The sequence below is a fragment of the Staurois parvus genome, unplaced genomic scaffold (genome assembly GCF_062004578.1).
Source record: "Staurois parvus isolate SC_StPar_1 unplaced genomic scaffold, SC_StPar_1.0 ptg000086l, whole genome shotgun sequence".
NCBI lineage: Eukaryota > Metazoa > Chordata > Amphibia > Anura > Ranidae > Staurois > Staurois parvus.
In genome coordinates, this window is record NW_028317882.1 from 10,268,315 (window position 1) to 10,283,783 (window position 15,469).

The 15,469-nt window shown below is 50.8% G+C and overlaps 1 protein-coding gene across 3 annotated transcripts in view; it reads left to right on the plus strand.

The window, feature by feature from the left end:
- Positions 1–15,469, plus strand: part of PDE4C (phosphodiesterase 4C) — a 406,056-nt gene that overhangs the window by 369,484 nt on the left and 21,103 nt on the right. For all 3 annotated transcript variants that reach the window (XM_089670026.1, XM_089670028.1, XM_089670027.1), the window contains exons 13-14: positions 8,266–8,388; positions 8,799–8,981. In XM_089670026.1, the coding sequence (XP_089526152.1) occupies positions 8,266–8,388; positions 8,799–8,981 (306 nt within the window). The remainder of the gene's footprint in view (positions 1–8,265; positions 8,389–8,798; positions 8,982–15,469) is intronic.

The following is a 15,469-nucleotide window of genomic DNA, read 5'->3' on the forward strand; positions in this document are numbered from 1 at the left end:
TATATGGGGGATGAATTACTATATGGGGGATTAATTACTATGGGGGATTAATTACTATGCTTACTATGGGGGAATATTACTATACTTACTATGGATGACACATACACATCATTCATCTACTCTTGGTCCGGCCCCCGGGTCCAATATATGAACCCATTGCGGCCCTCAAGTCAAAAAGTTTGCCCACCCCTGGGCTAGCATATCACTATGAAATCTCCTTTTTCTATAATACAGCACCCTATATTTTGAAGATCTCAGGGTGGTCTGAGGATGCAAGCAAGCACTTGAAGGGGCAGTTTATGAAGAAGGCTAAAGTCAGGGTTTCCTTTAATGCTACCAGGCACTGCACTCCCCTTTTCAACTCAGGCAGCCAGACCATTTTTGCAATTTTTCCATTACAGTATTCAGAGTTTGTAAAAGAACCCCCAAGCTATACATTTTTGAAAACAACGAACCAGTAGAATAAAAAAGAAGGTGCTACTGATTTTTTTTAAGGTCTCATGATAGTTGCTCAAATATTTGATAAGAATAATTTAATATCAAAATGATATTTTTGCAAAAAATACACTTAGATCATTTTTTGCAGACACAAACACAAAATAACTTACAAAAGTCATACTAAATCTAAGAGTTAAAACTGTATTGAGTTCATAAATAACAAATACTTCTAAAGTTTAAATTTGTGCCTTTTTGTTAAACTGAAAATCAAAAGGTATGCAAAACTTTAAATAAGCAACCTGGAGGTCGGCTTTCACCTATGCATTATGCGAACCCAATCGCAGTGCCATGTGTGTGCTGCATTGCTGTGCATTCTGATAAATTTATTTAGGCATACTTAAATGCATTACAATGCATTGAAACGAGTCATGATGCACTGCCGCACATAGAGACTAATGAATGTAATTTAAAGAAATTGTAAAAAAAAATCAAGCACTACTGTATAATGCTTTGTAACAATAAACTGCAGTGCTTGCGCACAACGAATATTAGTGCACGTGAACTTTGTGTGCACTAGAATACATATCTGCTGATGTGAGCTAGCCCTTAGTGTGTGTTGGTGTTGCAATGTAGTTCCTCCCATTGATTTCAATGAGGCTTCTGTTTGCAGCTAATCGCCAGAAACCCTGCGTCTCCTGCATCTACTCACTAATAGCTACATCCATGAGTAGGAATGGGTCCTAAAACGGATGGTAGCGATGGCATGAAAAATTATTATTCTTATACAGCATTTATATAGCGCCAATGGGTATGCTCAGCGCTGTACAGTAGCAGGGGAGACAGAACATGAGACAAGACAGTAACAATACAATACACGAGGGGTTCGAGGGCCCTGCTCTTTCGAGCTTACAATCTAGGAGGGAGGGGAAGGTGGCACAGGAGGAGATGGCTGTGGGGGATGGAGTGGCGGGAGGAGTGGAGGAGGTTAGTTGTTAGGTGAGGTCAGTTGTTAGGTGAGGTTGGGGTAGGCTTCCCTGAAGAGGAGGGTTTTCAGGTTGCGCCTGAAGGTGAGGAGGGTAGGCGACAGTCTGATGTATTGGGGTAGGGAGTTCCAGAGGATGGGGGAAGTCCTGGAGAAGTCCTGTAATCGAGCGTGGGAGGAGGAGACCAGGGAGCTAGAGAGTAGGAGGTCCTGTGAGGAGCGGAGGGCACAGGTAGGGTAGTATTTGGGTATCAGGTCAGTTATGTAGATTGGGGCGGCATTGTGAATGGCTTTGTAGGTCAGAGTTAGCAGTTTGAATTTGATGCGTTGGGCAATTGGGAACCAATGAAGGGATTGGCAGAGGGGGGAGGCAGATGTGGAGCGGTTGGTGAGGTGGATGAGTCTAGCCGCTGGAGTGGGGATAGCATTCATTTGGGTAGGCCAGTGAGAAGGGAATTGCAATAGTCCAGGCGTGAGATGATGAGGGAGTGTACGAGTTGTTTGGTAGTGTCTGGGGTGAGGAATGTGCGTATCTTGGAGATGTTGCGGAGGTGGAGCCTGCAAGATCTAGATAGCAGTTGGATGTGGGGTAGGAAGGAGAGGTGGGAGTCCAGGGTGACACCCAGGACTTTGGCGTGTGGGGTGGGAGAGATGGTGGCGTTGTTAGTAGTGATGGAGAAGATGGGGGGGGCACGGGGTGGGGGGAAGACTAGGAGCTCGGTTTTGAATAGGTTCAGTTTGAGGAAGTGGAGCGACATCCAGTCTGATATGTCGTTTAGGAGGTGGGCGATGCGGGCAGAGAATGAGGGGGTGAGGTGGGGGGTGGAGAGGTTAATTTGGTTTTCGTCGGCATAGAGGTGGTAGTTAAAGCCGTGGGAGTGAATAAGTTTGCCAAGGGAGGAGGTATAGATGGAGAAGAGGAGGGGCCCGAGGACAGAGCCTTGGGAGACCCCAACAGAGGGGGAGGGAGGGGGAGGTGGCAGTGTTGTAGGTGACGCTGAAGGAGCGTTGGGAAAGGTAGGAGGAGAACCAAGAGAGAGCAGCGTCCTTGATGCCAAGGGAGTGCAGTTTGGCAAGGAGGAGAGGGTGGTCAACAGTGTCGAAGGCCGCGGAGAGGTCGAGGAGCAGGAGGATAGAATAGTGGCCATTGGCTTTGGTGGTTAGCAGGTCGTTGGTGATTTTAAGTAGGGTGGTTTTGGTGGAGTGCAGGGGACGGAAGCCAGACTGTAGGGGGTCAAGGAGGTTGTTATCAGTGAGGTGGGCGCTTAGGCGATTGTAGGCCAGGCACTTAAGGAGCTTGGAAGTGAAGGGCAACAAGGAGATGGGTCTAAGGTTGTTAAGGTTAGTGGGGTCAAGGGAGGGTTTTTTGAGTATGGGGGTGATGTGTGCGTGCTTTAGAGGGGAGGGGAAGGTGCCAGTGGAGAGGGAGAGATTGAAGATGTGGGTGAGGGAGCGAATGATGGAGGGGGGGGGTGATTGGAGGAGCTGTGAGGGGATAGGGTCCAGGGGGCAGGTGGTGAGGCGGGCTACAGTGAAGACCTTAGCGACCTTCTTGGGGGTAGTTGGGCTGAAGGAGCGGAGTGTTGGGGAGGCGATGGTGCGCGGGGCATTAGGTATAGTGGGGGGTATTGCGGCTATGAGGTTGGGGGAGGGGACGATCGAGGGGTTAAAGGAGGGCGGGATGCTGGGTGGAGAGGTGGATTGTGAGTTGACAGTGTCCTTACGGATTGCGTCAATCTTGTTTTGGAAGTGATTGGCAATCTCGTGGGCGGTGAGTGAAGTGCTGGGTGGGGGAGAGCAGGGATTTGAAAGTGGAGAAGAGCCGACGAGGACAGGTGGAGAGGGTGTTGATAAGGGTTATGAAATAGGCTTGCTTGGCGGCGTGGAGGGAGGTGGTATAGGCGAGGTAGGTGGCTTTATAGAGGGAGAACGCGCAAGGGGATCTGGTTTTGCGCCATAAGTGCTCCAGTGCGTGACTACATCGTTTGAGGCATTTCGTGTGGTCGTTTTGCCAGGGTTGAAGTGGTCGGGGTCTAATGCTACTTGTGGTTAGGGGTGCCAGGCAGTCAAGGGCAGCTGACGGTGAGTCATTGTATGCAGTAATGGTCAGGTCAGGGCATGACAGAGGGAGGATACTGTCATACAGACGGTCAGCTGCTGGGTGGAGATGGGTCGGGTTCAGATTGCGGAGGTTGCGGGTGATGGTTAGACGCTTCGGGGGGGGGGGAGTTGAGGGAGGGGGAGATGGAGAATGTGAGGAGGTGGTGGTCAGAGAGGGGGAAGGGGGTGTTAGTGAAGTTGTGGGGGGTGCAGAGGTGGGAGAAGACGAGGTCCAGGGTGTTTCCGTTGGAGTGGGTGGAGGACTGAGTGTGCTGTGAGAGCACGAAGGAGGAGGTTAGAAGGAGGAGTTGGGAAGTAGCCGGGCTGTTGGCGTTGGATCGGGATATTGAAGTCGCCTAGGATGATGGTCGGTAGCTCGGAGGAGAGGAAGAAGGGAAGCCAGGCGGCAAAGTCATCTAGGAAGGGGGATGCGGAACCAGGAGGCCGATAGATTACCGCAATCCTTAGGGGGGTGGGAGAGAAGAGCCGGATGCAGTGGGCCTCGAAGGAGGAGAAGGATAGGAAGGGGGGTTAGGGAGGACCTGGAAGGTGCTCAGCGGTGGTAGGAGCATACCGAACCCTCCGCCTCTGTGTCCGCTCGGTCTGGGTGAATGGGTCCAGACGAGGCCTCCATAGGAGAGGGCAGCAGGGAAGGTGGAGTCAGTGGCTTGGATCCAGGTTTTGGTGACCGCTAGGAGGTTGAGGGAGTGGGAGACAAAGAGGTCGTGGATGGCGGTGAGCTTGTTGCAAACCGAACGGGCGTTCAGAAGTGCAACCGAGAGGGGAGGGGTGGATGTGGGGAGGAGGGGAACAGATATGAGATTGAGGGGGTTGCGGTGGTTGGCGTGAGTAGGGGGGTGCCGGGAGGGAGAGTGGGGAGAAGGAGGGCCAGGGTTCGGGGAGATGTCATCGGCGGTTAGGAGCAGGAGGAGGGTGAGGAAAGTGGCATGGGAACGGGAGGTGCAGGAGCGCGTGGGTCTGTTGGTGGTGGCATGTGGGTCGGCGGGGGAGTGGAGTATTAGGACGAGGTGGTGAGAGCCGTAGAGGGGGGAGGGTGAGGGTGTGATGTAGAGCTGTTTTGGGGGAGTAGGGGGTAGAGTGAGGCAAGTTTGGGGATGGAGGAGAGGAGAACGAGGAGGAGTGCAGGTGGCATGCTAGGGTGGGCAGAATGCTGATCGGGTCGGAGAGGAGGGAGGTTTCAGTCAGGACGTGAGGATGGGGAGAGTCCGTTATGCCATGACGGCGTTCATCAGTGTCCAAACGTAGGAGGGGAGAGGGAGTGGTGGGGGGCTGGGGCCGCAGCTGGCTGGTTGCAGTCTGTGGGTTCTGTAGGCCGGCGTCTGCGGGTGTTGTGGCACAGCGTCGGTGGAAACAGTGGTGCGGCAGCTGGACGAGCCGTGGGACGCGGTGATTGGAGGTGTTGAAGGCCCGGCGTCAGGGGTGCTGGAGGCCCAGCGTCGGGAGCCGTTGAGTGCACAGCTTCGGGAGGTGATGAAGGCCCGGCGACGGGAGGTGTTGAGTCGTCGGAGTTTCACCCGAGGGACAGCGCGCCGGAGGGCGGGGTGGTGGGCTGGTGGTCACTGGTGGGCTTGCGATCCCAGGTGGGATAGTAGCCTAGGGTCCTTGGTGGTTTGCAGTCCCTGGTGAGTAGTGGGTGCCCCTGTTTGAGTCCCTGGTGGGATGGTGGGCTTGCGATCCCCAGAGGGATAGTGGCGGTCCCAGGTGGGATAGTGGGCTTGCGATCCCAGGTGGGATAGTAGCCTAGGGTCCTTGGTGGTTAGGAGTCCCTGGTGGGTAGTGGGTGCCCCTGTTTGAGTCCCTGGTGGGATGGTGGGCTTGCGATCCCCGGAGGGATAGTGGCGGTCCCAGGTGGGATGGTGGGCTTGCGGTCCCCGGTGGGATAGTAGCCTGGGGTCCGTAGTGGCTTGCAGGAGGCTGACCCTCTCGGTGGTGGTGGGGGCTTATCCTCTCGGTGCGGATGGCGGAGGTGTGGCAATGTCTCAGTTCGCTGGGTGGCCTGGAGAGGTCCCTGGTCCGAAGGCTGGGTGTCGGCTGATGCAGGGTGCTGGGTGGTCTGAGGCAGCCCCTAGGTGCCGGGTGAAGGTAGCTGGGTGCCTGGTGGCTGGGTGTCCAGAGGTGGTAGCTGGGTGCAGGGTGTCTGGGGGTGGTGGTAGGATGCCGGTAGCTGGGTGCAGGGTGGCCTGAGGTGGACCCAGAGCCGATGGGGAGGGCTCTGGGGAGACAGGCAGACCAACGGGCTGGGTGGTGGAGCAGCGATCCACAGTGGGCCAGAGCTGGTTCCTGGTGGTCAGGGATGGACCCAGGGCTGGTGGGGAGGGCCCTGAGGAGGCTGGCAGATCGGCGGGGACCGGGGAACGGAGCGGCGGCAGTCCGGGTCGATGTCTGGCGATCCGGGTCGGCCGCGGCAAAAATCGAGGCCATGGCTTCGGGTGCGGGGTAGGCCGCAAGTCCCGGAGCTCCGGGAAAAAGGTCCAGTGGCCTCCCTGGCTGACGAGCAGGGACCGGAGAGTCGTGGGGCCCCCGTCAGATAGCAGCGGATTGGGGCCAGGGGAGCAGGAGCTCGCTGCCACACGTACGTACAGCCGGAGGGATGTTGTTTTTATTTAACTGTAAAAGTTCTTTATCCTTAGTTCTCCACTTTGTCTGGACAATCTGTCAGCAAAAACTAAATAAAATATAGTCATTCAAGGAATTTTATTGTATTTATACCTTAACCCTTTCACTGCCAGGTCCTGTGCTCAACTTTTAAACTCATGTGGCCAGACTATTTTATGACCGTTGGAATAAAAAGAAGGTGCAACTGATTTTTAAGGCCCTGTGATATTTGCAGAAATGTTTATCCAAACAATATTTTCACTAAAAATAGACTAAAATCATTATTAGCAGATACAAACACAGCACATTTTACACAATTCCTGCTAAATTCCTACTAAATATAAAAACACATTCTGTATTTAGTTAATAAATAACACATTTTTGTACATTTTAAATTGTGTTTTTTTGCAAAATAGTGAAAACGGACGGTACACAAAACTGTAAATAACCAACTTTCTCTAAAAATCTGGAGGCCCCACAATAGTTGTGAAAATGTTTATTAAATCACCATTTAAAAAGAAAAAAAAAAATCACTAAAATCCTTATTAGCACAGATAAACACTGCATAATTTCCAAAACGAAATTCCTGCTACATTCTTACTAAGGCCTTCTTCACAAGGGGCGTACTAATGTGTACTCCCATAGAGAGCTGTGTTTACCTGCACGGGGATGCACAGGTGTTCTGTGCATCGCTGTGCAGGCAGCATAATTCATGTTAATTTGAACACCGAGGCTGCAAGGACAGAGCCACTGCTCCCCATCTGATTGCATTTGGGGCCATTCAACTACACCCACATTGCTGACAGTGTGAGTTCAGGACATGCACATGGTTGCCAGGTTGGGAACAGAGGCTGTGTATATGCAGCCGCTGCATCCCAATTGACATGAATGGGACTGCCTGAACAGGGATGCATGGAATACCTGTGCATCCCTGTGCAGCCAAACACGGCCTTGCTGTAGTACGCCCCGTAATAAGGCCTTACTATGTTTGGGTTTTTTTTCCCTTTTAGTGTGTGTGTGTGTGTTTACAATTTTATTTCTAGCAAGTACAATTTTATATTTTACATATTTTTTGGCAGGGGGGTGGTTTTGAGAGATATTGGGAGTCTAAACAGACACCCTAATGTCTCTTTTGAGACAGAAAAAGGGACTGAAGACTTTCTCAGCAGCTGCATTAATTCACTAATTGAAGCATTGTAAACAGAGTTTACTATGGTTCAGTGGTGAATGATCACAGGAAGGATCGGTACTGCTCACTGTGTTCATTCAGGAAAGCAAGTGTTCTGGTAAACACATGTTTACCTATCCTTGCCCCTACCCCCACACCATTCTCCATCCTGACATTTTCCACCAGCAGCAGCACTGCAGGACGGGGGCACTGGGGATCAGTGAGGGGAGTGCACTGCTCGGAGGGTCATAGCTGGGGGGAGAAGAGATGTGGTTAGATATTTTAACTCCTGTGGTTCCCCTGCAGCACCTGAAGCCAGCGGGAGGGGAGATGAGAAGAAGCCAGAAATTGCATGGGAGCCATGGGGGATCAGTGGGGGGGAGAATCGGTGCTGTGGGGATAGGTGCGATAGAGGTGTGTGTTGGGGATATTTTAGAAAAATGCAGTGCGGTAGGGATGTGGAAGGATGGCAGAAGAGGGCAGAAATGGGGGGCACATTTTAGGTGAATGGCTGTGATCAGCAGGGTTAAATTCTGTTTTTCTCAATTATTATAATTGTACAGGCTTACTTATTGAAGTAAAGTATTTGCACATTCTCTTCATCTGAAGATATATAACAGCATCAATGTACAGAGCTGTAAGAGTAATATACATACTGTAATGTGTACAGTATTGTGAGGGGAAAGGTTAACATGTTAATATTGTCACCAGAACTGTAGTACAATGGAAATCTCTTAAAAGAAAAAACTGTCACGGGAAAAACATTTTGACTTGTGTTCAGCTTTAATCTGCAAGGTCTAGCTCAACACAATGTAAATCTTAAAGCTGCAGGCACAAAATGTCTAGTACGGAAGCCTGCACAGTTATAATTTGATTCTGAATATTAAAAATCTTGTAGAAGGCCAGTAAGTGGTTCTCTCTTTAATTGCTTGGCTCTGAGTAAAATGTCCTTCTTTTGTAGGTATTGGCTACAGATATGTCTAAACACATGAATTTATTGGCTGACCTGAAGACTATGGTGGAAACAAAGAAAGTGACTAGTTTGGGTGTCCTGTTACTGGATAATTACTCTGATCGTATACAGGTAATAAAAAAAATGCAGATGTATAAATATTTAAAAAAAATGGAAAGCAAAAGATATTGGATTCCTGTCATGGACCTAATTTCTAACTAGCAAACGGTATTAAAAGTAGCGTGTCAGGCTAGATGTATGGTAGCTGTTATCCGTAGCCTTCCTTCATTAGCTGGAGGGCCTGTGAGCGGATCCCCAACTGATCGGGACACTGTCTGCACCATCGGAAAAGGGGCCTTGCATTCAATTACAATATGGCTTGTGTAGCATTTCTATAGGTATATTATTTTTTTTATTTTCTCTATTTTTTAAGAAAGTGGAGTTGCTCTTTAAATATATAGCTATTTAGACATTTTCTTGCATACTTTTTAATGGCTGTAAAAGACAGGAGATCTGAAATACCCCCTTTGTTTTTTGTGTAGGTACTTCAGAACATGGTCCACTGTGCAGACCTCAGCAATCCTACCAAACCTTTAGAGCTATATCGTCAGTGGACAGATCGGATCATTGTTGAATTCTTCCATCAAGGTGACAGAGAACGGGAAAAAGGAATGGAAATTAGTCCCATGTGTGACAAGCACAATGCTTCTGTTGAGAAATCACAGGTATTTTCCAGTTCTGTTAAATGTATTTATAATTTTATTAGCAAATGTTTCCCCCGAAAGGATCACGACTATTAAGACACTAGTGAGTTGTAGGGGAAAAAAAGGTCTTCAGGGTATAAAATGTTTTAGGCAGTGTATATACTTTTTACTGCAGAGCAACATGTCTGTGAAGAGGAATAGGAGGAGTGGCTGTAATAATTAAAGTCCTAACTCTCTGTATTACACAGCTCCTGAAGAAAGAGCTGCCTGCAGCCAAGGACCTCTGTCTCCTCAGAAGTGTTGGTTTCTCAGCAGACTTTAGAGGAAGATTTTTCTTTAATGGCATGGCATTTGGTGGTGCAGACAGCTTTGTGGCTGTTTTTAACCTGACAGGGTTGCTTTAAAGCGGTAGTAAACCGCAAAAACTAAAATTAAAAAAATCTTGTAGAAGGCCAGTAAGTGGAAGGTAATATTTTAATGTGAAGGTAAGTGGAAGGTAATATTTTAATGTGCTAGTATGCATCGCATACTAGCACATTATGAAAGACTCACCTAAAAACGAAGCCCTCCAGCATAGGGCTGTCACAGCTCCCCGAGGCTTCCATCTTCACCCGGTCTTCCGGGTTTGCCTTACCCAGTTTGATTGGCTAAGCTGCGATGATGTCTCGGCCATGGCATGGCTCTCAATGGACAGCACACCGTCCATTGAAAGCGCGGTGCACATGCTTCTATTTTCACCTGGTCTTCCTTCTAGGTTCGCGGGCCCCAGCCATTTCGAAGCGCTGAGCGAACTGTTGGCGCTTTATAAATACTGTATAATAATGAAGTAACTTCCATGCATGCGTGCGGGAGTCTCAGCACCAGCTCTCACAATGAGAGCTCAGTGCGCATGCGCTGATGAAATCGCCGGCGCTACAAAGTAAATATCTCTTAAATAGTGCATGTTTAGGAGATATTTACAGTACCTACAGGTAAGCCTTTTTTAAAGCTTACTTGTAGGTAAAACATAATAAATAGACTTTACTTCCACTTTAATATAGCCCCTATGTGATAATTTAGAGGGGAGATGGGCAAACGTGACTATTAAATGAAACTATAAGATGTGACTATTACCAACTCTGTTATCATGTATAGCAAGTACAGCCCCAGTGACAATGATACTGACTTTTTTGAATTTATAGTAAACAAAATCTATTCACATCCTTTACAGTTCAAAAATTATAGTAGGGAGTGACTTCTTCAATGTAGTATTTAATCCGTTAGAGGTCCAGAAATTACCTACGGGGCTCATCTCCAAAGTTCACTTTGAGAGATCCTCAGTTTTCGGTTTATGTCATCTACTGCATTTATTGTTAAGTGGTGATATGAACTTGATGGAAAGGGATCATACTCATCATTTCATGGTTTGTAAATCACTATCCAGGATGATACAACTTTGGTTTCTGAAAAATTATTGTTATATGCGGTTCAAGCCACCATTTTGCAGATGATTGATTATATCTGATCCTTCTCCAGTTTTATTAACCTTACACAAGAGATTAACTGCTATGAGCAAAGCAGTGTGGAGGTTCCCCTTCTATTTATATGATAGTTTTAAAACAAAATAATAGACTATGACAGCCATAATTATCAACATAGTGTTGATCTGATACTATATCCCTCCCTTCCTCCTCCCTCCCTTCCACTCTCCCTTCCACCCAACCCTCCGTCCCTTTCTTTCTCCGTCCTTCCCTTACTTCCTTCCTTTCTCCCTTCCACCCCTCTCTCCCTTCCACCTCTCCCTCCCTCCCTCCCTCTCTCCCTTCCACCACTTTCTCCCTCCCTCTCTCCCTTCCACCCCTCTCTCCCTCCCTCCTTTCCATCACTTTCTCTCTCCCTTCCCTCCACCCCTCTTTTTCCACCATCCCGTCCTTCCACCCACCCCTCCTTCCTCCCTCCCTCCCTTACACCCTTTCCTCCCTCCCACCCTTACAACTTTTCCTCCCTCCCTTACACCTTTTCCTTCCTCCCTCCCTCCCTTGCACCCCTTCCTTTCCTCACTCTCTCCCTTAAACCCCTTCCTTCCTCCCTCTCTCCCTTCCTCCCTCTCTCCCTTCCTCCCTCTCTCCCTTCCTCCCTCTCTCCCTTCCTCCCTCCCTTTCTCCCTCCCTTTCTCCCTCCCTCCCTTTCTCCCTCCCTTCCTTTCTCCCTCCCTCCCTTCCTCCCTCCCTCCCCCCCTTCCTCCCTCCCTTCCTCCCTCCCTTCCTCCCTCCCTCCCTTCCTCCCTCCCTCCCTTCCTCCCTCCCTTCCTCCCTCCCTTTCTCCCTCCCTTTCTCCCTCCCTCCCTCCCTTTCTCCCTCCCTCCCTCCCTTTCTCTCTCCCTCCCTCCCTTTCTCCCTCCCTCCCTCACACCCCTTCCTCCCTCCCCTTCCTTCCTGCCTCCCCTTCCTTCCTCCCTCCCTCTCTTACACCCCCTTCCTTCCTCCCTCCCTTACACCCCTTCCTTCCTCCCTCCCTTCCCTCCACCCCTCCTTCGTTCCTCCCTCCCACCCCTCCTTCGTTCCTCCCTCCCTCCCTTACCCCCTTTGCTTCCTCCCTTACACCCTTACCCCCTTTGCTTCCTCCCTTACACCCTTCTCCTCCCTTCCACCCCTCCCTCCCATACACCCCTTCCTTCCTCCCCCCACTTACACCCTCTCCTCCCTCCCCTACACCCCTCATTCCTCCCTTCCTTCCTCCCTCCCTTCCACCCCTCATTCCTCCCTCCCTTCCACCCCTCATTCCTTCCTCCCTCCCTTCCACCCCTCATTCCTTCCTCCCTCCCTTCCACCCCTCATTCCTTCCTCCCTCCCTTACACCCCTTCCTTCCTTCTTCCCTCCCTTACACCCCTTCCTTCCTCCTTCCCTCCCTTACACCCCTTCCTCCCTCCACCCCTTTCCTTCCTCCCTTACACCCCTTCCTCCCTCCCTTCCTTCCTCCCTTACACCCCTTCCTCCCTCCCTTCCTTCCTCCCTTACACCCCTTCCTTTCTCCCCTCAACCTTATACCCCTCCCTCCCATACACCCCTTCCTTCATCCCTCCATCCCTTACACCTCTTCCTTCCTTTCCTCCCTCCCTCCCTTAAACCCCTTGTCACAGTCGCCCGATCGCCACCCTCAACATGCGACAATCGCACGACCTGCGCAACGATTGTCCAGCTAATGGAATGCAATCGACGCACCGGCAGCCTGAATGCGCTTGTTACTGGGTCGGGTTAATTACGCAACTAACCCTTCACTGCCACCACCCCTTTTTGTACAGAGAAAGGGGAAACTCTCTTTATCCAATATACACTGTAATGGTTGAAAAGTCGCCTGTCCAAATATGCTCACCGCAGGCCAATTGGGCAGAGGATTAAACAAACACAGTAGCGTCTCTTCAAAAGGCAGGAATTTGTGAATTGCAAGTAAGCACTTAGAAACAGTTTAACACTTTCAGAAAGAAAGATTTATTACTAAAAGAGTCAAACAGGTGCAATAAAATATTTACAAAGAAAATGTAACTAGATATATATATTTATATATAAAAACAGCATATCACAGCCAAGAGATAACAGGGAGAAGTTAAAAGGTTAAGTTACTTGCCATGTTTAGCCTTGAGGTAGCAGATCCAAGTTGCAGAGGAAAGGGTCTTTGATCTCCTGCTGTTACGATGTTAAAATTAGGAGATGTGTTTTGCTTAACTCTTTAGGCCTGTTACCTGAGTTTTTAAAAGTCCCCCAGCAGGGGGAATGGCGCTGAGTAACTGACCAATACACTGTTTAGGGAGGGGTCAGTCGGGCGAACTCTGAATTAGAACCAAGATCTGTCATAATCCATGACATGAAACATAGGGGAAAACCTGACTTGAGGAATGTTCATTTCATTCTGTCACCTTTAACTGTTCGGTTTTATGAGGTTACAATCTCTTTCAATTCCTGGGAGAAGCTGCCTTATCTGTTTTATGATGTGTGAGCCTACACAGGTTCTTGGGTCAGTGCTTCCCAATTCTCTGAGGAACGCTGGCCTTATCATGACTTAGGTGAGGAAAGCTACACTTTCGCAGACTGCTTGGCACCGAACTAAGGATGCCTTAACCTGCTGTTGACCCATAACCAGCCCACCATCTGTCACTGTGCCTCTCAGGAAGGGAGGGGGAAGGAGAATAAAGGATTGAGGAATACTTCTAATAAAAAAGGGGAACTCCGCGTCCAACTCTGATGAGCAAGTTTGCTACACCCCCTCCTTCCTTCCTTTCTTCCCTCCCTTAAACCCCTTCCTCCCTCCCTTACACCCTTTCTTCCTCCCTCCCACCCCTCCTTTTCTTCCTTTCTGCCTCCCTCCCTTTCAACCCTCCTTCCTTCCTCCCTTACACCCTTTCCTCCCTCCCTTACACCCTCTCCTCCCTCCCTTATACCCCTTCCTTTCTCCCTCCCACCCTTACACCCCTCCCTCCCATACACCCCTTCCTTCCTCCCTTCCTCACACCTCTTCTTTCCTTTCCTCCCTCCCTTAAACCTCTTCCTACCTTCCTCCATTACACCCTTTCCTTCCTCCCTCACACCCTCTCCTCCCTTCCTTCCTCTCCTCCCTTCCACCCCTTCCTTCCTCTCCTCCCTTCCACCCCTTCCTTCCTCTCCTCCCTTCCACCCCTTCCTTCCTCTCCTCCCTTCCACCCCTTCCTTTCTCCCTCCCACCCTTACATCCCTCCCTCCGTACCTCCCTTACACCCCTCCCTCACATCCCTCCCTCCCTTACTCCCCTTCCTTCCTCCCTTACACCCTTTCCTTCCTCCCTCCCTCGTACCCCTTCCTCCCTCCCTTCCCTTCCTCCTTTCCTTCCACCCCTTCCTTTCTTCCTCCCTCCCTTACACCCTTTCCTGCCTCCCTTACACCCTCTCCTCCCTTCCTTACACCCTCTCCTCCCTCCCTTCCTTCCTCCCTCACACCTTTTCCTCGCTGCCTGCCTCCCTCCCACCCCTTTCTCCCCCCCCCCTTTCTTCCTCCCTCCCTCCCACCCCTCCCCTCCTCCTCCCTCTCACCCCTCCCCTCCTCCTCCCTCTCACCCCCCCCTTTCTTTCTCCATCCCTCCCACCCCTCCTCCTCCCTCTCACCCCTCCCCTCCTCCTCCCTCTCACCCCCCCCTTTCTTCCTCCCTCCCCCCCTTTCTTCCTCCCTCCCACCCCTCCCCTCCTCCTCCCTCTCACCCCCCCCCTTTCTTCCTCCCTCCCACCCCTCCTCCTCCCTCTCACCCCTCCCCTCCCTCCCACCCCTCCTCCCCCCTCCCACCCCTCCTCTCACTCCTCCCCTCCCACCCCTCCTCTCACTCCTCCCCTCCTCCTCCCTCCCACCCCTCCTCTCCCTCCTCCCCTCCTCCTCCCTCCCACCCCTCCTCCACCTTCCCTCTATCTCTATATAATTATATATTTTCTATGGGAAGATACCTGTTAACAGGAAATGAAGCCACATTAAATGTTCTTTTATCTGACTGCGCCTATGTGATATCCAAAATATACAATATACTCTTTTTGCATGCGTCACCCGTACTTAACCCAGTTCTCTTTCCCAGTCCTGGATGATTTGCTTCCTGTTGTCAGGGCAGGAACGCTGGAATGGGCAGGCAGGCCTATGGTACGGTCACGCTGCGACTGACGACAGCCACTACCCACAGACCAGAGTCCCTCAGGGAGCGGAGTCTAAGCCCCAGGCTACCCTTCACCAGGGCCCCTGATGGTGGGGATGGACTTGACGCAGCCTGAGACCAGGTCGCGGCCCCCGAGTGACCCCAGCTGCGATAACGACTGCCGCCAATGGCGTACAGCTGGTGGGAGCTAGATGGGAACACGAGTAGAGTAGTCAGACAAGCCGGGTCAATAACAACGGAGCAGACAGTACTAGACGGTAGGCAAAGAATACTCAGGTCACGGGCCGGGTTCAGCAACGGGAGGTCAGGTAAAGGGTTAACGCAGAGAGTAGTCTTGTCCAAGCCGAGTCGGTTACCAGGAGAGCAATAGGAACAACACAAGAGCTTGCAACAGGGCAACATACAGGACACAAGTGCAGAGCACACTTGCAGAGAGCAGGCTTAAATGTGCTCAACCACACCCTTCTGAGGAGGAGCCGCAGAAGCCTGAAGGCATGAAGGTTCCCACCATGCTTTGCAGAAAACCAAGATGGATGCCAGCTCATGGAGATGCACAAGCTCTGAAGAAAGGTAGGACCTTGACAGTACCTCCTCCTCAAGGGCCCCTCCCCCTCCGCGGCTCAACAAAAGGTTTCTGAAGAAATCGGGCGTGAAAAGCGCGGAGGAGGGCAGGAGCATGAACATCCGCGGAAGGAACCCAGGAACGTTCCTCGGGACCATAACCACGCCAATGGACCAGAAACTGTACCCGACCGCGGACCAACCGAGAATCCAAGATGCGGCTCACCTCATACTCCTCATGGCCATCGACCCTGATAGGACGAGGCCGAGGCGGAGAGGCAGTAAAGCGATTACAGATCAGAGGTTT